This window comes from Pipistrellus kuhlii, unplaced genomic scaffold, assembly GCF_014108245.1.
Source record: "Pipistrellus kuhlii isolate mPipKuh1 unplaced genomic scaffold, mPipKuh1.p scaffold_m20_p_10, whole genome shotgun sequence".
Classification (NCBI taxonomy): Eukaryota; Metazoa; Chordata; class Mammalia; order Chiroptera; family Vespertilionidae; genus Pipistrellus; species Pipistrellus kuhlii.
In genome coordinates this window covers 55755625-55778145 of record NW_023425405.1, presented here as the reverse complement: position 1 = coordinate 55778145, position 22521 = coordinate 55755625, and the positions used below count along the sequence as shown (strand labels likewise).

Sequence of the window (22521 nt, the reverse complement as noted above, 5' to 3'; positions counted from 1 at the left end):
GAGAAGATACACAAGTGGCCAGTAAGCATGGGACCAGATGATCAAATCTCCCACACTTCTGTGTCTTCTAAGTTCCTCGTCCTCACCCCCTTGGACTGCATGCACGTTGGGGGATGCTCTCTAGGGCCTCGGAGGTTATTTCTTAAGGGAGTCACTCCTGGAAGAGGAGCTGTGAGGTCAGGGACCAGGCTTGTCAGACATTACGTTTCCCATTACTTAGGAGAAATGAGGCTTAAAAAGAACACCAATGGAAATGGCGAAAGGCCAGAGAAGGTGATGAGCAGAAAGTGCATCATGAACTTGAACCTGACGTGAAGTCAACAGCGGGCACCGGGCTGCTGCCAGGTGAGCTTAACGTGAGATGCACCTGCTGTTCATAGGCCTGGCTGGAGGAGCCTCCTCACTTCCCCTGCCCCCCAGAAATGCAGGGGTCCAGGCCACTGCCTTGATTTACCTTAAAGTAGAAATAAGTTGCCTCACTCCCTCTTCTGACTCCGAAGGATCCTGTGCTAAGAGAAGTCTCCTGATTAGACATTTAAAAAATAATAGGGCTTTGCCAATAATGTCTCTAAAACCCCCAATTTAATAAACAAGAAAGAATACACTGTTCTGTGAGGAAGTGGAAGTCTGAAACTAACTGGAAATGTTGCTTTTAAGAGGAAATGAATAAAACCAATAGGAGCTAGAGTTCCTAAGTATGATGGTCATAATCGCATTACTTTTAAAGATTAATGAATATTATTTTCTGTAATAATAATAATTCTGGAGGTGGGGGGGGGGGCTGACAACACAGGGCCTCTGATGGTAAATGCTGTCCCTTTGGTCTTGTAAACGAAGCCGCCTCATTCTGTTGGGACTTCGCTCCGATAATTTCCTGTCAAATGCTCCATAAGAAATAGAGTGCCATTTGGAAAGGCATTTAGCGTGTCGGGAGGGATGACAAAGACCGTCAGTTGTCAGCCGTGACATGAAACAAAACCTCAGTGGAGAGACTGTGGACTTGGAAGGAGGAATGTGATGCAAAGACACTCAAACCGGTACTGCCCAGGTTTCATTCCACTCCCCAGGGAGAAGGTCAAGTTCACTGACGGAGGAAGAAATCACACTGTGGGTTCCACGGGCGTACTGAGTGGAAGCATCTGTTTTTTACTGGGATTGACCTCTATTGTGGGCGCTGATGCTAAGCCCGTTAGTAAAACCAGGACAGACGCAGGTTGGCACGTAAGAAGGACTGGAAGCTGTTTCCTCCTCCGTATCCATGTCTCTCATGGGGAGAAATCAGCTCCTCTGTCTGTCTCAGCAGCGACTCCTTGGCAGATTAGCGAACGCATTTTCAAACAGACAAATAGAACCTAAATGCCCCCCGCCCACTCCCACCCAACACACACACAATTCTTTGTATTTACTTTATTGTCACGGAATTTTTTTTTTTATTAACTCACTTTAAAAACTTCATTCTGGGGCGAGGGGGTTGAGGAGGCTTACACAATAGACAGGTTGCATAGGCCTATATCTCTTAAAGAAATTGAATAAATATGAATAACCTTCCACAACAGAAAGCACCAGGCCCCGACGGCTTGTACCGGTGAATTCTACCAGGCATTTAAGGAAGAAAATACCAATTCTTTACAATTCCTTCCAGAAGAGAGAAGGGGGAGGAATACTTCCTTAACTCATTCTACGAGACCAGCATTACCCTAATAGCAAAGCCAGACAAAAACAATATATTTTTTTATGCAAAGGAACATTTCTGTACAGTATGATGAGGTCTGTTAAGTTGTGGTATCATTTTGAGACCAGTCACTCAGGGTTGAAAGAAGAAAGAATTGATTATTCAAGGTGTTGACGTTACAAGCTTTTTAAAAGTCAGTACAAGCTTTTTAAGAGTCAAAATTATTATTACTTTTCAAACTAGGAATCCAAGGCCGCGGGACCATCCCACGGTTTTAGTTGCTAATAAGGTAAACATTGTTGCTATATCCGCTGTAACACTGAGCTTTATAAAATATTGTGTTTTCATCCATAGTTGCAGGCTCACAGCTCCCCAAACACTTGGAATTTATGAGTTGAGAGTGACAAAGGTGTCTTTTATGCTAATGAGGTGACTGTTGGGCCCCTGTTAGCTCCAGACTCAACTTCTTGGGCATCCTTTGCTCCCTGTCGACCCCTCCTGTCCACCCTCCAACCCATCTCTTTATTTTTTAGGCTCAAAGAGTGTTCCTTTTTACTTTTTGAAGATTTTCCCCAACTATATTGAGGTAAATGGAAGTTTACTAAACCTCACATATTTAAAGTGTACAATTCTATCAGTTGTGACATGCATATACCATGACCTTGCAAACATTTCCATCTCCACACACACTCCCCACCCCCAAGTTTCCCGTGTCCCTTTTCATCCAAGCCTCCCTCCATCGAATCTCCAGCCATCTGCTGATCTTCCTCTCTCTGCAGATTAGCTTGTATTTTCTGGAGTTTTGTATAAATGGAATCACACATTATGTTCTTCTCTTTCCTTTTGGCCTGCCTTCTTTCACTCAATATGATTTTGAGATTCTTCAGCACTGTCTATATTAACAGTCTTCTCTATTGCTCAGTTGTACTCCACTGTATGGTTTTACCACAATTTGTGGTGGATTGGGGTTGTTTCTGGATATTAGCTCTAACAAGTAAATCTCCTAGTCAAGTACGAGTCTTTGAATTTCATGCTTTCCTTCCTCTTTGGTTAAGTATCTAGGAATGGAATGGTTGGGTGAAATGGCGAATGTATGTTTAACTTTTTAAGAAACTGCCAAACTGATTTCGAAATTTACACTCCCACTAGTAACTCATGAGAGTTTCAGTTGCTCCACAACTGAAACTGTGGAGTTTAAAATTTATCCCCTTCATTGGGTTTTGTTTATTTTAATGCACAACAGTTAAGTTACCTCTTGGTTTCATTTCTACCAAGGGGCACGCATGCTCAGCTTTACAGGGAATAAGACCAGATCATGCCTGCTGTGCCAGTGAAGTTAATAGTGGCCTCCAAAGCATCCTGGTTTGGACATAAAATATGTGGTTTCTCTACTTCTAGCCCAACTAGCCATGACCCCAGGCTGCTCACCCACAGCCACAAAACTCAGCAAGGCATCCTGCTCCACAAAGACTTTTCCCTCCTCTAAAAGGGATTCTCCTGCTTTTCTTAAACAATTGTTTTCTTACTTCAACCTAATTACAGGAGGAAGGATGTAGTGCATCGTGGGGGAGGGGGACAAGTAGAAATTGATAGATGGAGGGAGTGGGAGCAGGTCCATTTGAGCTGGAGGCAGCCATGCTTGAGGAAGGATCTACTTAACTTTTCCACGCAAGAACCGGGAACCCCCCCTTTTTTGTCTGAGGTAGCGTGACTTGGATTTCTGTCCCTTGCAATTACGAGTCCTCACTAGAACACACAGTAGGGGACTGTACCTCACAGGCAACCACATTTTGTGAGCCTTAGCTGCCTCTCATTTCACATGTCTCCCCGAGAGTGGCTGTTTCTGCTGACCTGGCCCTGGGGCTTGAAAGCAGTGACGCTGGTTGGGAGTGAGACCTCAGAGAGCATTAAGTGACCAGGGTCAAAGTTTTTCACGGTCACTTCGCAGTTTGTTTGATTGAATACTCTAGTTTTGTGTGTCCCATGTAAAGCAGCAGGATCTTTAATATCTAACTCACTGTCATTTTTGTGGTATGACCCCAAAACTTCTGAATTTGGGGAAGCAGCCTTCGTTTCCAACTAGCATTTTCTTTCTAGCGGAAGAGAAGAGGTCGAAAGTGGGGGACAGAAGTTAAAAAGGCCCGGCCCAGTCCCCTCTGGAACATCCTCAAGTTTGACTGCAGAACTGAGGGAGGCTCCTGCCCCGCTGCCCTGACTCTGCCCCAAGCCCCAAAGAGAGGCCAGGTAGTGCCTGTCCCTGGGCCACCCTCTCCTCTGTGGGGCTCCGCCTGCCCAAAGCAGCCGCGCAGGAGAAAAGACACAACAGCCTCCAAGCCGCGCAGGAGCCCTCGGACTAGGGTGGCAACCCCAAGTCAGGATCAGGAAGTCCACCACTGCCCCCAGGTGACCCTTTGCAAAGAACGGGGCGTAGGCCACGCCCCTCAGTCCCTAAGTCCCGCCTCTGCGCCCCCCTGAGGCCCGCCCCGTGGCCCCGCCTCCCGCGCTCAGGGCCCCGCCCCCGCGCTCCGGGGTTCCGCGCTCCGCGGCCCCCGCCGCGCGCTGGCCCCGCCCCCACGTGCCCGGGAGTCCCGGGGAGGAGTGGCCGCGCGCGGGGAGGAGTGGCCGTGGTGCCGGCGGAGGCGCGGGCGGCGGGGCCCGGACTTTAGCTTTGACACGGGCGGCGAGCGGGACCCTGGCGCTGGTGCGGGACGCTGGATGCGGTTCTGGCGGGTCCTGCGTCCCACCGGAACACAGGACTTTTTCCTGGGATCCACGCAACTGCCGCGACGCCGCCAGCCCAGGTGCAGCCGCCGCGAGACGGTGCAGCCGCGGGCGGCGGGCGGGCTTCGCTGCCTCCGCTGCGTCCCCGCAGCCCTGCTCCTCCGCCGGCGCTAGGAGAGCGACCCGGAGAGTTCTTCCCGCAGGAAGCGCCGGGACGCGCGGCCCGAGGCGGCGTGGGCGGGATCCCGTGGCCCGGCCCCGACCCGCACCGGCTCCCGCGCGGGCGCCAGGGCTGGAGGCAGGGCCCCGGCGCTGCCCGGGGCTGGGCTCCGGCCGCGGAGTCGCAGGTGGAAGAAGGACGCCCCGGGGGAGCGCCGAGAGGTGGGGCGCGGGGCGGGCGGCGGGTCGGTCTGGCGGGAGCCGGGGAACATCTCCGTGCCGCCCTAACGAGGACGGAATTCCGGCAGGCGCAGGAGGTGTGGGCGGGTGGGGTAGGTCTCTTCCCCGGGGAACAGACTTGTGGCCTCTCTGGGTCCCGGCGTGAGAAAACCGGACCTCTCCGGAGGAACACCCAGGGCGCCCAGCCTCCCTGCGGGCCCCAGGGCCCGGGCGGCCAGCAGCCGGGACTCCGGGGGAGCACTTCAGCCTTAGGTGTGGGGAGCGCGAGTGCGGATGGATGAGCCGGTTCCGTTGACTTGAGCGGATGCATGTGTCTTCCAGGTGGCCAAGGGACCGCTGCTCCGGGACGCCCTCCGGTGCCTGCCCGGTCTCCTGGGCTCCCTCCTCCCTGGACAGCGCGTTCCTCTGCGGCGGCGTTGGCGAGGCCTCCCCGCGCCCCTGAGCCCGGCCGGCCATGGGCAGCACCCTGGGTTGCCACCGCTCCATTCCCCGGGACCCCTCGGACCTGCCGCACAGCCGCAAGTTCAGCGCCGCCTGCAACTTCAGCAACATCCTGGTGAACCAGGAGCGGCTCAACATCAACACGGCCACGGAGGAGGAGCTGATGACCCTGCCGGGGGTGACGCGCGCCGTGGCGCGCAGCATCGTGGAGTACCGCGACTACATCGGCGGCTTCAAGAAGGTGGAGGACCTGGCCCTGGTCAGCGGCGTGGGCGCCACCAAGCTGGAGCAGGTCAAGTTCGAGATCTGCGTGGGCAGCAAGGGCAGCTCGGCGCAGCACTCGCCCAGCTCCACGCGGCGGGACCTGCTGGCCGAGCAGCAGCAGCAGCCGCAGCACCACCTGGCCACGGCCACGGTGGCCATGCCCCTCACCCCGCGCGTCAACATCAACACGGCCACCCAGGCCCAGCTCCTGAGCGTGCGGGGCCTCACGGAGAAGATGGCCGCCAGCATTGTGGACTACCGCCGGGAGCACGGGCCCTTCCGCAGCGTGGAGGACCTGGTGAAGACATCGGGCGGCATCAACGCCGCCTTCCTGGACAGGATCCGGCCTCAGGTGTTCGCGGAGCGGTCCCGGCCCCCGTCCACCCACACCAACGGGGGCCTGACCTTCACCGCCAAGCCTCACCCCAGCCCCACCTCGCTGAGCCTGCAGAGCGAGGACCTGGACCTGCCGCCGGGTGGGCCCACTCAGATCATCTCCACGCGGCCTTCAGTGGAGGCCTTTGGAGGCACCAGGGACGGGCGGCCTGTGCTGAGGCTGGCCACCTGGAACTTGCAGGGCTGCTCCCTGGAGAAGGCCAACAACCCCGGGGTGCGAGAGGTGGTGTGCATGACGCTCCTGGAGAACAGGTGAGGACAGGGACGCCACAGGTGTTGGGGTGCATGCAAGAGTGGACTTTTTTTTAGGGGGGGTGGGAGGGGGAAGGGGACAGAAGGAGGGCCAGGGTATTTAATCAGTGTCCTCCAGGCCCCAGCCAGTATTGTTACCCGCCGCTGAGGTCTCCTGCTCCATAGCTTTCAGAATACGGCTGCCTGGGCTGGTGGCCCGTTTCATGAATGTGGTATAGCTGAGGCCAATTCATAGTTTGTGGGAGAGTGGAGACTGTATTGGTGTGACTGCTTTGGAGAACGTTGTTTGACTCGAGTCTTCGTGGGTGTATACCCATGAAGTACTCAGAGCCTGGGGACCATAGCTCAGTTTTGCATGTGAGGAAGAGCTAGTCGGATTTCCTCCCTCCCTCCCTCTCTCTCTCTCTCTCTCTCTCTCGCTCTCTCTCTCTCTCTCTCTCTGAGTGTGAGCGGGAAAATCATTTGTTTCCCTAAATAGGCCTATTTGTGTGCACAAAATCAGCTTAAACACCAGATATTTGCAAACACATGCGTGGTGTATATTTACCAAAATGCCATGAATGAATCACTCTTCATTCTTTCTCCTTATTTAGCCCGAAGCTGGCTTTCAGGCCCACAGTGGCAGCCCCAAATGCCTGCAACCTCTCCTGTCCCGTGGCCAGCGGAGGTCACAGGGCCGCGAGGTGAACAGTGGCCACATTTCCCCACTTGGCCCGCAGGAGAGGCTGTGGGATGGGCTCTTATCACAGAGCTGGCATTATTCTCTGCAGAGTTCTCTGCGGGAACTTCCGCTAAGCCCCCATGAAACAAAACAATATTATTGTAGCAGTAACTCCTGCCGTTAATAAAATAGTGAACTGTATAATGCAATCAGCTCTGGGAAGGAAGGAGATGTTTTTATGGTCCCTTCCAGGTCAGAACTCCCCTGGCGGTGGTGGCTGCTGGTGGGGGCTCACAGCTTTCCTTTGCTCTGTCTGGGTTGTGGGTGAGGCTGGCCCTGGAACCGCTTGGTGACACGGTGTGAGTGGGGGCTGGGGGACGGGAATCAGTGCACGGTGAGGGAGTGGCAGGATACATGGGCGAGGAGAAAGCAGGTCACAGTGTCTCGCTGGCCCAGTCCCAGCGACACTCTTATCACTGAGGATGGAGGGACCGTGCTCCGGCTCAGAGACCTGGGCCCCCGAGGCCCGAGCCTTCTCCCTGCACCGCCCTGTCCTTTGCTTTGCAGCACGACTCACTCCTTTTGCAAAATCATCTTGTGCACAGGTGAGAGCCGGACTCGGCCCTGGGAAATAGTTATCTGGAATGGCTTGTCCTCACCCATAGCAGCACGGATGTGTGTATGGGCGGGAGGGGAGGAGGGCGAATGGCAGTTCAGTTCCCATCAAGAATTTCCCGAAGGCTCCTGTTGGGGTGTGTATGTGTGTGTGTGTGTGTGTGTTGGGGGGGGGGGGGTGAATCAGGATCTGAAATTGCCCCAGTGAGAATGACCGCCTGGCAGCTCTGGCTCGTTTACCATGACAGTGATTTTTCAACTGTGGTCTCCAGACCAGTACTGACCTCTGTGACTGACTCCGAATCCCGGGTTTCTGTGTTTTCTGTGCACCCCGGCCGGCTCTGGCGCACGCTCAGGGCTGAGCCGCGTTGCCCTGTGTGCCTGGTGGCGGGCTCTGATAGCGCCTTCCTGGTGCTGGCTTTCCTGACAAGCCCGGTGAACCCACCGGAGCTTTCTCGGTACTGGCTTTATGTGTTGTTATCTTTGTTCTGATCATCCCTGTATTTTTCCAGCCATCTGATCGTCTTTGGTCAGAGTGAGTATGGGTTATTCGGCTTCCAGAAGAGATGAATGTCAGGGTGGAAAATGGGAGGGAGGGCCGGGGACAGCCAGCCGGCCTCGGGGGGAGGATTGGGGGGGGGGGGCAGGGGGGCTCCTCCCCACAGCGCAGACCCAGGCAGCCGGGGCACGTGAGGAGCAGCGTCAGCAACTCTTGTCCGCGGGCCGCATCTCTCCTTTCTCACACCTGCCACACCTGTTGTCCTGCAGGAAGGTGGTTCCTTTTGTCTCCTCACAATGCGCTCAGTGTTCTGGGCTGGCCGGGCACCTTGCTAGGGTCTGGTAAACATGAGGTCATCATTTGGGGCCGGTGTGACTGTCCCAGCGCTGACTGGGACCGCCAATCACATGTCATCAGCCAGCGATGCACATTCTGCTAGAGCTGATTCACAGAAATCCCTCGAATTCCAGTGGGTCCTCTTCTCAGTAAGAGGAAATAGTTAGTGTGAGCAAAGCTGGCTGCGGGGAGGTTTCCTGGTGGCGCTTTTTTTTCATACACGTGCACATTCAGGGGTCACCTGACTTCTGGACGGGTTCTCCTAGTTCCCTACCACTTCCCCGTCCATCCGACTTCCCCAGTACCTCCGAGAGGAAGGCAAGGCGGGCTTTGGTTAGCGCTCTCCAGCTCTGGGCGAGGAAACAAAAAGCAAAGAAGTCCCGTGACGAGCTCATCGGTGACTCAGCTGGGGCTCGGACCCAGACCTTCTGACGGTAGACCTGTGTTCTCCGCATGCATGCCGTGTTTGGTAAGCAAGTCACCCTTACCCACCTCTTGTTCAGGCATCCTGCACTCTGCCTGTTCAAGGACACGTGGCAACGTGTGTGTGCCAGTCACATTTTCTGACGTTAAGTCCATTGTAGAGGCATTTCAAACACACACACACCCTGGCTCCACCTCTTCTGTGTTAAATTGTGACATTCCTTAACCTCCCCAGGTCTCAGTTTTCCCATCTGTTAAACGGAGTTCAGGGAAAAAATGGGGCACTTCTTTTTCGAAGGAAATAGGGAACCGCTTCTTTTCCTGTCTCTGGGTTTGCATCAGGCGGGACTCTGCAGCGGCAGAGCCTTCCTTGCCCTGAGGTGCTGCCCCAGGGGCGGACCCTCGGGTGGGAGCTCCCAGAAACCGCACCTGGCCGGCGGCTGAGGAAGGACAGCGGAGAGCTAGAGACGCACCGTCACCGGGACCCAGAACTGACAGGTTTCCTCAGATTCCGCTGCCAGTCTGTCTTGGGCAATGCTTTTCCTTGTTCATTATTTATGGAGCAAGACCGAAAGAGGACTGCTCCTGCCAAATACCCTTGCAGACATTTGATGACAGCCAACATATGGAATGAAGGTTGTCCTTTTTTTTTTTTTTTTTTTTTTTTCCTGAGGAGTTGTTCTATTTGGAAAGAATGAGCCCAGGGAAATGGACAGATGATCACCAAGAGAAATAAAGAGGCTTAATGTTCCACTTACCCAGATCCCCACGGCCTCCCTCCAAAGGAGCCGTGGCGAAGTCCTGAGCTTGACAAGGGTCTAAATGCGTGTCCTTGCCACACGTCTGTCCGTGGCACCAAAGGACCAGGGGAATGCGTGCCTGGCGACGTGTCCCGATTGCCAATCAAGTTTATCCGATTTGATGACTATAGACACGGCGCACCTGTCACTTGGCTCATGCATTGGAAAACTGCGTGTTGAGTGGCTGCTGTGGACACGCGCTCGCTGAATTCCCGAGCCAGCGGGCCCTGCTGCGTACCAGCGTGAGGTGCGTGCGAATCCGCTGGCACGGCCCCGCCTCAGAGCCGGCTGGGAAACTCAGAGGTATTTATTTATTTATTTTTAGAAAGCCTCTGAGTGTGACTGAAAGCCGGCTGGACTTTCCCCAGATGAATATGGGGCTCCTTCATCCTAGGCCTGTGGTCGGCAAACTGCGGCTCTCAAGCCACATGCGGCTCTTTGGCCCCTTGGGTGTGGCTCTCCCACAAAATACCGCGGCCTGGGTGAGTCTGTTTTGAAGAAGTGGTGTTAGGAGACGTTTAAGTTTAAAAATTTTGGCTCTCCAAAGAAATGTCAACGGTTGTACTGTTGATGTTTGGCTCTGTTGGCTGATGAGTTTGCCGGCCACTGTCCTACGTGATTGGCGGGTGGGTAGGTATAGCCAGACACGGCAGCTGGGACATTCATTCTGATAGCGGTGGAAACTGAGGCTCAGACTGGTAGCAGCCTTGTGGCCTTCTGAGCTAGAGCTGTGGGAGTCAGGATCGGAAGCCGGGCCGCTGTCTTCTCCCAAACTTCCTGGCCTTGGGCTGACCCCTGGCCCACCTGCTGCTTCCTCCCTGCCTTGGGTCTCCGGCTGGCCTGGCTTCACCTAGGCTCCTGGGCCCAGGACAAGGCCCCAGAGGCCTCTGTTCTCTTCCTGTTTTTGTTCTGAAGGACCAGGCTTATGGCCAGAGGGAGAGCCGTGCGGAGGGCTCAGGGCCCCTCCACCCGGCCCCTGACATGTGAGGCTGTGACCTTGGCTCCCTGCCAGGGTGGAGCTCTGGCTTTCTGAGTCAAGAAGCGCTGGGTCACTTCCAGAGAGAAAGGTGGTCAAGGCTGAGCCTGCCGGGGCAGCAGGAGGAGGGGGTGTGAACGGAGAGAAGTCCCGGTGTGGGCATGGCCTGGGGTTTGTGTCACTCGGGGGGAAGGATGCTCCTTTTGTCTTTCAAGCAAGCTGGGCCCACTCGGGAGCTTGCGTGGGAGGTCTGATAGCATCGGGGATGTTCGTGGCCCTATTATCTACTCATTCATTCAGCTGATGGTTCGGAGCTCTCCCCAGGGGCCAGGGGCTGTGGCCAGCTCTGGTAATAAAGTGGAGAACAGGCCCCAGCCCCTGCCCTCAGGGCGCCTCCACGTTAGATGGGGAGACAAACACGTCAGCACATGGATATACAAGGCCAGACAGTGGCCGGTGCTGAGGAGGCTGGAGGGGAGGTGAAGAGAAACCTGGAGGTCGACGGGGTTGGGAAGGCCTCTGCTAAAAGCTGACGGAGGAGGGGAAATGGTGCCCCACTAGAGGAACCAGCAAAGGCCGAGGCCCTGGGCCTGTTCCAGGCAGAAAGCCAGAGGTCGGGAGTGGCAGGTGGCCGTGGTTGCAGGGAGAGGCAGGGCAAGTGGGTGGGGCCTCCAGGGCTCGGTGCTAACCACACCAGGAAGCCACAGAGGATTAGCAGCCGAGGCTGATGTATTACCTGTGACCAGGTGGCTCCGGCCGCTGGCGCCCTGGGCATGGGCCCTGGGAGCTGATAGAGTGGCCATTGCAGAGGAAAGGCTGAAGGCGATAGTGGCCGGGAGACGGGGAAGTGGGTGGAGGAGAGAGGATCTTTCTGAGGTGAAAACTGCAAAGACCTGCCCATGTTGTGGACGCGGTGAGGATTAGCTGCTGGGTTTCTAGGAGACAGGCTGAGAGGCAGCTAAGAAATCCCTGGGCGGGTAGCGTGCCTCTGTGCTGTGTGGACACGACGCAGCTTGCCGACCTCACCCCTCCCCTCCACTGTGTCTAGCTCGGGCCAGGGCTGGGTCCTGGGCCATTGGGGATGGAGGAAGAGCCTGGCCCTCTGACAAGGCAGCTTTCTCTGTGGCATCAGTTCCCTAGGGAACAGGGCCTGTTTGTGGGGGCGGGACTTGGGTGAGTATTTCTATCAAAAGACATTTACATCCATTCAACGCCGACTGAGCACCTAGGCTGTGCTCCCTGCCTGGTGAGGTCAGGGACGCCGGGAGGACAGCTTAAGCGCCGGGATCTGCTGCTTGCCTGCCAGGTCCTGGAAGCGTGTGCCTCCGCGTGGGGAAGGTGAGGGGCAGGACCAGCTCAGGTGGCCGGGAGCGAGTTGGTCGGGAGGGGAAGTTGGGGTCTGACGTGGCAAGAGTGTGGTGGCCATGGTGTGAAAGTCAGCCACCCCCTGCCTCGCACAGCTGGCAGTGAGGGCAGGAGGCCAGGGTCAGTGCCCAGCACTGACTGGGGGCCATGTGCCCACCACCCAGGCTTACCATGGGGAATGTTCAGACAGGGACCCGCAGGCTCCCACGCGGTGCCTCCCGGCAGAGAACAGCAGCGAGGTGTGTGCTATTTTTAATTCTAAGTTACCCCGCCTTCCCGGAGATTCTATCCTAGATAGAATTCCTTAGTAACGAGCGCTGCCAGTACCAAGTCGAAGGATGCCTTTCGCTAACACGTCGTGTGCTCATCACAGACAGTGTGGTCTGTGTGGAGGCACGGGCGGCTGAGTGGAAATTCCCCACCACTGACTTCCGGCGCCCACACACCCAGGAGGGGCCGCAGCGGTGCCTGGCCAGCCCTCGGCAAGGATTTAGGGATCTCAGAGGCGTCCCGACCCTGTGCCTCGTACACGGCCTGGTCCCGACAACAGGTTTTACCATCGTGGTTTGATTGACAGCTGTCAAACAGCTGGATTCCAGCAGCAGGGAACCCTGGGGAGACAGGCTCAGAGCAGACATTTCCTTGGAAAGGAGAGCCCCGAATCCTCCGAGAAGCTTTTGGATGAAGGAGCCCTGGGTTTTCTTCCCCGGGGCCGGCTCCCTCCCCCTGTAGCTTTGTTGTTTGTTTCCAACGAGCCCCAGTTTCCTGCGGGTTCTATTTTGGTTCAGCCTGTTACCTGATTAAGCTGCTAAGGGAGGCCTTCAATTATTTTAATCCAGAGGCCGCCGTCAACTCCAGCAACGCCGCGCTCTGCCCAGAGGACGTGGTTCCCGTGGCCACGCTGAGGGGTGCGTGCGTTCGGGGTGTGGCTGTATCGCGTTCCGGGGATCTGAATCCTGTTTGCTCACAAAAGCCGGAGGGTAGTAACATTGGGACTTGTCCTCCTTGCTGAGAAAGAAGGCTTGGATGATTTGTGCTTTTAAAAGTACTGAGAGGCCAGGACCGGTTTAGCTCAGTGGATAGAGCGTCGGCCTGGGGACTGAAAGGTCCTGGGTTCGATTCCGGTCAAGGGCATGTATCTTGGTTGCGGACGCATCCCCAGTAGGGGTTGTGTAAGAGGCAGCTGATCGATGATTCTCTTTCATCGGTGTTTCTAACTCTCTATCCCTCTCTCTTCCTCTCTGTGAAAAATCAATAAAATATATTTTTTTAAAAATAAAATAAATAAAAGTACTGAGCCAATATTCTACTCAAAAATCACATCCAAAATCCCAAATGCATTTCCTTCTCTCCCCCTTCCTCTCCCTGTTTGTCGGATGCTGGCCACCAGGTGAAGGTGCCTTCCGGGAAGCACACCCGGTCTGAGCTCAGTGCTTTTGCATTTTCCCTTTTCCAAACTGGGGGAGCGTATATGTTGGGGGCCTCCGAGTACAGATGATCGCCACGGCCTTGGGCGCAGGGCTTCCTCACTAAGAGGGGCGGGGCCTCTGCAGCTTCAGGTCACCATGTGGCTTTCTTCCCCTTGGTCCCCATCGTTTTTAATTGGAGGAGTTGTATTTTCAGCGACTGGTGGTTGTAGTTGTGCTAAGAACAAGAGCAGTCATTAGCACTGATAATGGCTGTGGCTGCGGCTGGAGCTCAGCAAGCAGGCTCACGTGTGGGTGGCGTTACTCGCGCCCTTTCACAGGTGCGGCTCCGGGGAGAGCTTGGCCCAGGCTCAGGGTAAACTTCCCCAGGTCACACAGGCCCGAGGGCCGGAGCTCACTGATCTCTCCGCCTTTTGTATTTTATTCACACCCCAGCCTGCATTTCAGCAGCTTGTTTTGCATCCCTAAGTCATGACCTTTCATAGGCATGCTGGTAGGTTATGGTGTGTGTGTGTGTGTGTGTGTGTGTGTGTTCTCGTATTTGTCTCTTCAAAGCGGAGCAAGGATATTTGCTGAGTGCAGGGTCCTATATTTCTATGATTATTCAGTCTTTTTCGATCCTCTTGCCCATAGCTGTTTTGTTTTTTTAAACAACTTGCTTTTATAGGAGCTTTCTAAGCATTCCTGTCAGTTTTCATAGAAACAGCTTCTCCTGCTCACTTCATCAGCTGGTGTCCTGTTTAGGAGACCAGAGTCATATTAGTATGTACCCCTGGCATGAGCAGGCCGGGGCACCGATGCGGGCGGCCTGGTAAGCACACGGTGGGGACCCCTGGAGGGTGCAGTGCATCGCTGACCGGCTGGGGTGCTGTGACCAGGGATTCCACCCCCCAGCAGGCTTTACGGAGACATGGGGGGGCAGTCTGGTGGGTCCCTAGAGCAGAGGTTGGTTATCATGTTTGTAAACTAGGACCTGGGCCCAAGTTTTAGTGTTGATTCATCTGGAGACAGCATTGCTGTCTGTGTATGTTGCACACCCGCAGTGACTGTATGTGGTTACTGACCCACTGATTTCTCCAGAAAATAGACTCAAAAATGGAACTGTACTGTGATAAGGTTGAGGGTTCATTGTCCCAATTACCCCTCCAGAAATTCCTTGCAGATGTTAGCAGTAGAGGAGGTGAAGGAGCAATGTCTGTTGCTTGTTCTGAGACCTGTGCTGGTCAGCATTTTCTTCGTGGCAGATGGCGAGCTTACAGAACTCCTGAGCAGCTGGGAGCTGGCAGGGGAGTGGGGGTAAAGGGGGAGAGGAAGTGCGCTCAGGGGAGGTCTGGGCAGGTGCACTGGCCTGGGTGGTTTATTAAAACTGTCCCAGGGCTGTGGCTCTGCACTGTCTTTTCTAACTGTTCTGAGTTTGATTTTCAGGTTTGGATTTTGTTCATGTTACCTACATGGCCACACATGTGAAACATGCAGGAGACAGCTGTATAGCTGTACATATGAACTGAACTCAGTTAAATCCAGGCAAGCCCTAGCTGGTTTTGCACAGTGGCTAGAGCCTGTGGACCAAAGGGTTCTGGGCTCGATTCCGGCCAAGAGCATGTACCTCAGTTGCAGGCTCCTCCCCCACCTGGTCAGGGCTCATGCAGGAGGCAACCAATCGATGCGTTTCTCTCCCATTGATATGTTTCTCTCTGTTTTCCCCTTTCTCTTCCACACTCTCTAAAAATCAATGGGGTGAGGATTAAAAAGGAAAAAAATCCAGGCAAGACTGTGAGGAGTTGATGTGTAATCTCGAATGAGGTTCGTTTTGATGCCTCCGACATTTATAATCACGCTGTCGTTAGATATTGCTCGAGTTTCAACTTAGAACTAAACGGTGCTTCTGCTTTTTCACGTGTTGGGGTGACGTTAATTGAAGGGCATCCGAGATGATTCAATGGCATTCACAGTGTTACCACTTGGAACCATTCATGCGACCTTTGCAAGTTAGGAATGTCCTGTCATTGATGGACAAAGCCAGGATTTTTATAAACGGGATGGTGAGTGGGAGATAAGACCGCAGACACCCAGGACCCCTGGTTTCAAATACAGTATTTGCGTTTGTCAAAATAGCTCTGGTATTTTTATTGATTGATGTGTTAAAGGTTTGATATTTAAATGTATACATTTCTTCTTAGTCACAAAAGTCCCTTCCAACCCAGAAGTTTGTCCCACAGAGGGGGGAAATGATCACTATTTCTACCAAAGAGCCTTCGTTCTGAGAAGGGAAAGTGGTTGTTTGTGGAGGTAGGAGGTGTGTGCGTTTCGTAGGCGGCCATACCCCGGGACCATAGCCTGGTGGCTGAAGCCACACAAATTTACTTCTCACCACCTGGCTTGTCAATGGCTACCTTCTCCCTGTTTTCCTGTGGTCTCCCTCTGTCCCTGGTCCTAATCTCATCAAGGCCTCGGGCCACTCTCCGGGCCTCCTTTTACCTTAATCACCCCGTTAAAGGTGCTGTTTCAGCCCTCGCCATTTGGCTCAGTGGATAGAGCGTCAGCCTGTGGACTGAAGGGTCCCAGGTTCGATTCCAGTCAAGGGCACATACCCGGGTTGCAGACTTGATCCCCAGTAGTGGGGGTGCAGGAGGCAGCTGATCAATGATTCCCCCTCATCTTTGATGTTTCTTTTTTTTTTTTAAATATATTTTATTGATTTTGTACAGAGAGAAAGGGAGAGAGATAGAGAGTTAGAAACATCGATGAAAGAGAGTCATCGATCAGCTGCCTCTTGCACACCCCCTACTGGGGATATGCCCGCAACCAAGGTACATGCCCTTGACCTGAATTGGACCCGGGACCTTTCAGTCCCCAAGCCAACACTCTATCCATTGAGCCAAACCGGTTTCGGCTCATCTTTGACGTTTCTATGTCTCGCTCCCTCTCCCTTTCTCTCTGAAGTCAACTGTATTTAAGAATCTATACTAATAAAAGGGTAATATGCTAATTAGAATGATAGACCAGATGTCTTCTGGACAATCTTCAGGACAAAGTTGCAGCAGCTGCGAGGGCTGAGGAGGGCTGGCAGCCATGGTGGCCAGCAGTGGCGGCGGCAGCAGGATGATGGGGCAGCCCTTCCCCTGATCGGCCCGGTCACCACCTGCAGAGGCAGCAGCAGCGGTGGGGTGATGGGGCAGCACTTTCCTCCAATTGGCCTGGTTGCCTCCTGCAGAGGGAGGCCGGACTACAGAGTGAAAGCTGTTAGAAGGATGTTCCCTGAGATCTCCTGGTCTGTGAGAGGGTGCAGGCTGGCTGGGCTGAGGGACCAGTGCACGAATTTTTGTGCGCCAGGCCTCTAGTAAGTAAACAAAGATGCTGTTTCAAATACAGTCACATCTGAGGAACATATGAATTGGGGGTGAGGGCAGGAGTCACGGTTCAGCCCATAACAAGATGGTGTAAGACAGTGGTTGGCAAACCGAGGCTCATGAGCCACGTGCAGCTCTTTGGCCGCTTGAGTGTGGCTCTTCCACAAAGTGCCACGGCCTGGGCGAGTCTATTTTGAAGAAGTGGCGTTAGAAGAAATTTAAAAAACTTGGCTCTCAAAAGAAATTTCAATCGTTGTACTGTTGATATTTGGCTCTGTTACTAATGAATTTGCCGACCCCTGGTGTAAGAGAAACTGCCCTGGGGCTTCCTCTGGGCTGTCTGTGAGGAACCTGCTCCTTCCGGTGCTTCCTGGAGAGGAGATGATGCTTCACAGGGTGAATTCTAGAGAAACCCGCTTCCCGGCTCGGGGAGTGGCCTCCGCAGGCGAGAGGAACAGCTTTCTGCGGGCCACATCGAGTGCGGACCGGTTCTTAGGTGCTGGGTTTGCTTCCCTTGAACTTCTCTCCTTCCAACTTGCCAGCCCTTGGTGTTCTCCTGAAGCCTCCAACTCTCCCTCCCCCTCCACCCCCCCTCCCGCCCCCGCCCCAGGCAGCAGCTCCGCCTGCCAAGCACCGCGCAGTGCCCTTGGCCCTGTGATGGTGACACATGATGTTTATCTGCCTGTGGAGTTCAGTGCCCTTAGAGCTGCTGAAGGAGGTGAGGCTCAGAGGGGCCCCTCAGAAGTCACTCCGGCTCGGCTCCCCGGCAGCCATTCTGCAGTACCAGCCGGTGTGAGGAGTCTGCACCCCTAGACTACACGCTGCTTAACTATTTACTTTCCCCCACGTGCCGCGGCTAAGGTTTTTATATTCATTAACTAACTTAATCCTCACCCCACCCCCGTGAGGCAGCTAAGGTATCCCCACCTTACACTTAAGAAAACATACCTGAGAGAATTTACAGTAGCCCAGCTGCTGTGGCTCAGTGGCGGAGCATCGACCTGTGCACCAGGAGGTCACGGTTCTGTTCCGGTCAGTGCATGCCTCGGTTGCCGGCTCGGTCCCCAGTGGATTGGGGGTGCAGGAGGCGGCCGATCAATGATTCTCATCGTTGATGTTTTTCTCTTTCCCCCTCTCCCTTTCTCTCTGAAATCAATAAAAATATATATTTTTAAAAGAATTTATAGCAAACTTTCCAGAAGTCCCAGCACTGGTGAGTAGGGAGCAGAGTCAGTGCCGGGCAGAATTCCTCAGAGCCCAGACTCTCCCTCAGTTCAGAGGCAGCTCATCCACAGCCCTGGAGAGGACCAGGAGGTTAAGCAGGGAGGGACAGTGTGGGCTAGCCTTTTCATATCTAGAAAGTGTGAAAACGTCAGTTCAAAGGGATGCTCCCTGGAGTGGGCCCCTCTGATAACCAGGACAGCTACTTAAATGACCAGTGGGCCGGTCGAGTATCACCCTACTCCTTCTTTGCCTGTGATACCCTTTCTACAAGAGAAATTCTCGATCTTGTTACAATCAAATCGACTCATTTCCCTTTGGATGCTGCTTTGCAAATTTCCTCTTACCCCAAGTTCGCTCTTACCTTTTCTTCTTGGTTTTATATTTTCCTCTTCGCTTCTAAGTTTTTAACCTCTCTGGAGTCTACCTTTGTGTAGGAGCCCAGGGTACGATTTTATTTTATTATATTTTTTGGAATTTTCCCAGAATCATTTGTGAACAAGGTATCTTTTCCCCACTGATTGGGGCCCTATCCTTTATCATATGTGTCCACCAAGTTTAATGTTTTCCTATGCCTCTCCCGTACTGTGTCTGATCCCATGGCATCTGGTTGGGCGAGTCTCCTTCCTGTTCTTATGAAAGATTGTTTAACCGCACACATTTTAGGATCAGGTTGCGTTTCTCCAGCATCACGCTGGAACCGTGATGGGAATTGCGTTGGCTTTACAGATGGAGCTTGGGAAAAGTTGACGTCACTGCCATGTCAGCTCATCCTTTCCTTGGACATCCATATTTCTTTACGTACTTAAGCTCCTTCTGGAACTTTTATGTATTTATTGCTGCGTTCCGATACTCAGTGCCGGCGGGGCCTCTTCTTTCTGTCCTCAGGTATAGGACTTCTGCTCGGCTAGTCTTCAGGGGGTTCTCCAGGTTGATTGTTCAGTCATTCAGTTGTCATTTTTGATATGGTTGTGGGAGTGATCACCTACTCCACCATCTTGACCAGAACCTTCCTCTGAGACTTTTAATAGAGCTCCACGTATTTCTACATGAAGTTTCAGTGCATTCTTTCTCAGGTTAAATCTTGGGTCCTTTGTGTCCCTATTTTTAAAAAATCACCAGAGAATGAAGTTCCCCAGTTTTGCTGGTACTTATTTCAAGGCTTAACTGTCCTTATCACTCTGAGGCTCTTTCTCCGCCCGCTGTACGTCCTGTGTCATTTGGGCCCACGGTTCTCAGCTTTTCCTCGTAGAGGTAAAAACCAGCCTTCAGAGACTCTCTGTGAACTGGGGGCCTCACGTTTAATCTCCTGCCGCCTGCTAGTCTCACCCTGAGGAACTTGAGTTCACTTCGCTTTTCTCCGGGATTCATGTTTTTCAAGCATAAAACATTTCTCAAGCATAAATCATTTCTCAGGCTATACTCTAAACCACAGACCTATACTCTAAACCTTCTTGTATGAGTAGGTATACAAATAGGAGTGGACCCAGTAGAAAAGCCCGAATACATTCTGCTGGCTCTAAACAATAAACCAAAAAAAAAAAAAAAAAAAAAAATAGGGCCCCCCCAATGATAAATGTTTAAAATTAATTTTATTTGTGCAGAACAACTCTATCCTTGAGTCAGACTTGATTGTAGATCAAATTTGAGGTCAAAGACCTTTGGATTCTCTTTTATAGTTGAGGCATCAGATCTTTTTTTTTTTTAATATATTTTATTGATTTTGTACAGAGAGGAAGGGAGAGAGATACAGAGTTAGAAACATCGATGAGAGAGAGTCATCGATCAGCTGCCTCTTGCACACCCCCTACTGGGGATATGCCCGCAACCAAGATACATGCCCTTGACCGGAATCGAACCCGGGACCCTTCAGTCCCCAAGCCGACGCTCTATCCATTGAGCCAAACCTGTCTCGGCGAGGCATCAGATCTTGAGACTGGTTTTTTAAAACCTATTTTGCTTCTCATGTGTCCGTGGGTTCCTGTGTGTGTGTGTGTGTGTGTGTGGCCACAGGCCTAGGTCTGAACATGCTTCCACCCACAGAGTGTCTGGTTCTGCGTGAGTTATAAATATACCATGATTTTAAATAGATCTGCATCTTTAGTGTCAGTTGCTTCTCTGCTGCTCCCATCTTCCCCATGATGGAGCGGCAGCGGGAGGGCTGGATGCAGTGGCTGGACACGCCTCCTGAAGATGTGTGCGCTCTCTCTCCTCTGTAGTCCTTCCAGCTAAGCCCATCGGGACCGGGCGAATGTTAGAAGTTCCTTTTTCTACAGCCCGTTTCCAGATGACCTGGTGCTGCTGAAGTCAGGGCCAGATGCCATGACCTCACTCCTTTGCAAGGCCTGACTGTGACGTTTGTTTCTGGTGTGCAAGTTGGGGCCTTTCGTTTTGATGTGTAACATTTAAAAGATACAAAGTGTACAAACCATGCCTGGGCCCTCTCTTCCCTCTTGTCAGTGTGTGTTCCTTGCTTGAGGACGCAGAACCCTCATGTCCCTCTGTCATTCTTCAGGTCCCTCCCACCTATCCCTTCTGTGCTCGGAGCATTCCCTTCCTTGTGAGACTTGACGGGCAGCAGAGTGTCTCCCCCCCACCCCCCACCCGCCCATAGGGATGCAGGACATGCAAAAGCTCACTTTCCCAGCATCCTTTGCAGCTAGGGCCTGGGCTCTGCTGTTTGGGGGTTCGTGCATGGGGCCTCTAGTTTTTAAGATAAAAAAAAAACATACCAGTCCATAAGCAGTAAAGGCTGAAATTTACCCCTCACAATTTTGACTTTAAAAAAAATTTTTTTTTCATTTTTGAGATTATTATATGTTCACATTCTGTTGACATTTGGGGCCAGATAATGGGGCCAGGGCTGGGCTGTGCATTGTAGAATGTTTAGCGGTGTCTCTGGCCTCTATGCACGTGTTGCCAGGAGCACCCCCTTCCCCAGGTGTGACAGCCCAACGTGTCTCTAGGCATCGCCAGATGAGTGTGCCCGAGGCAGGACTGTCCCTGGCTGAGAGTCACTGCTCTGGAACCACTCTTCAGAGAGGCACAGAGCGTGATGGCCACGGTGGGGACCTGGTCAGGGGGCCGAGTTTCTGTGGCTTCAGGAGAGGGCTGGACCCCGGGCCCGGGCTGGACAGGAAGGACTGAGCCACGGGGTTGACAGGGGGACCCCTTGGTCTGGTGAGGTTGAAGAGGAGCCATGGGTGACTCCCTGCATCTGAAGGGGATGGATGGAGGCTGGCGGGCACTGTTTTAGTCATGGAGCGTGTGGGGTGGATGGAGCTGGTGGGAAAGTGCCGAGTAGGAGGCAAGGCTCCTTGCACCCCGCCCCTCTGTGGGACGACCAAGTAAAGGAGGAACTTGGGAGCCCCAAATTGCTCCACCGCCCTGGGAGGCGACAAGGTTCAGATGCAGGAAGGCCAGGGTGCTATGCCAAGTGAAGGTGCCGGAAGATGCCGTGTGCCAGAAGGTGCCGTGGAAGGAAAAGGCTTGGAGCAGGGGTCCTCAAACTTCTTAAAGTGGGGGCCAGATCACGGTCCCTCAGAGAGCTGGAGGGCCGGACTATATGAACTACTAATTCCTCGGCTAACACCTCGGCTGCGCTCACTGCCCAAAAAACCTGGCGGGCCGGATCAGACTCCTCTGCGGGCCGCATGTGGCCCGCGGGCCGTAGTTTGAAGACGCCTGGAGGGAGGAGGTGTCCTCGCCTCCTGGATCGCAGGTCGCTTCAGGAGCAGCCTGGAGAGCGTCCCCTCCTCACACAGCCAGGACAGAGTGGAAATCTGGAAGGAGGGAGAGGGGGTTAGCTATTCCTGGGCCCTGTTTTATGGTAGAAACAAGGGGGTCCTGCCAGTTCTCTGCGATGGCTGTTTGGGTAAAGTTATTTCCGTTCACATGCTGGGAGGTGCCGTGTTATAGTGGCGGACCTGCAGGTAAAATATTGGCAGGGCTCAACATACTCGGGTATTAGTGTTCCTGCTTCTATCAGGGAGACCCTAACACTTCCTTAGTAATGACCCCATAACATAAGAGGAAAACTTGGTCGAAGTAAAATAATTGTTTTGTACACAGAGAAATCTCTCAAATTAGAAAAACAGTTGCATTGAGAAGTAAAATATTTTTTTGTACACAGAGAAACATCTCAAATTAGAAAAAATAGTTGTATCTGACTTTGGATCACAATTATTTGGTATAAGCTCAACTCTATTATAAATCCTATCCTAAATAAGCTGTTAATGCCCCAAAGCAGGACAAATCCTTTGCCGGGAGGAAAAGAAGTGGGAGGGAAAAGAGCATATGGTATAAATTCTATATATAGGGGGAACCTAAAAATAAAGCCGACTGGCTCTCCTCAAGTAGCTCCTAGGTACTTTGAATGTCTTCAGGGGAAAGAAAAAGAATAAGAACAGAAATAATTATAATTAAATGCTTTGACTTAGAATGCTGTCGCCTAAATTTTTAGGGACAGAAAGTGGGTTGGTGGCTGGGGCCGGGGTGGGGACAGGGATTGGCTGCCAATGGGCACCAGGAAAGTTGGGGGAGGCCTGCGTGCTCAGAAATTGGGTTGTGGTGATGATGGCCCCACTAGAAAGTCCCTAAAACGTCGCTGAACTGTGCACGCGCAGGGGGCGGCGTTTAAGGTGTGTACGTCTGACCTCGCCGCAGCCGTCAGCGTCGCTGCTCTTATTGGGCTTCTCAGTGGT

At 53.2% G+C, this 22521-nt stretch overlaps 1 protein-coding gene across 2 annotated transcripts in view; it reads left to right on the top strand.

The window, feature by feature from the left end:
- The first annotated feature begins 4292 nt into the window (after positions 1-4292).
- The window catches only part of EEPD1 (endonuclease/exonuclease/phosphatase family domain containing 1), a 58064-nt gene continuing 39835 nt past the window's right edge, over positions 4293-22521 (top strand). Inside the window, exons 1-2 of one of the 2 annotated variants that reach the window (XM_045578640.1) lie at positions 4293-4740; positions 5114-6145. In XM_045578640.1, coding sequence (XP_045434596.1) covers positions 5247-6145 — 899 coding nt within the window. In that variant the 5' untranslated portion in view covers positions 4293-4740; positions 5114-5246. Of the gene's footprint in view, positions 4775-5113; positions 6146-22521 lie in introns of both variants that reach the window. The other variant, XM_036429868.2, reaches the window with a different exon arrangement.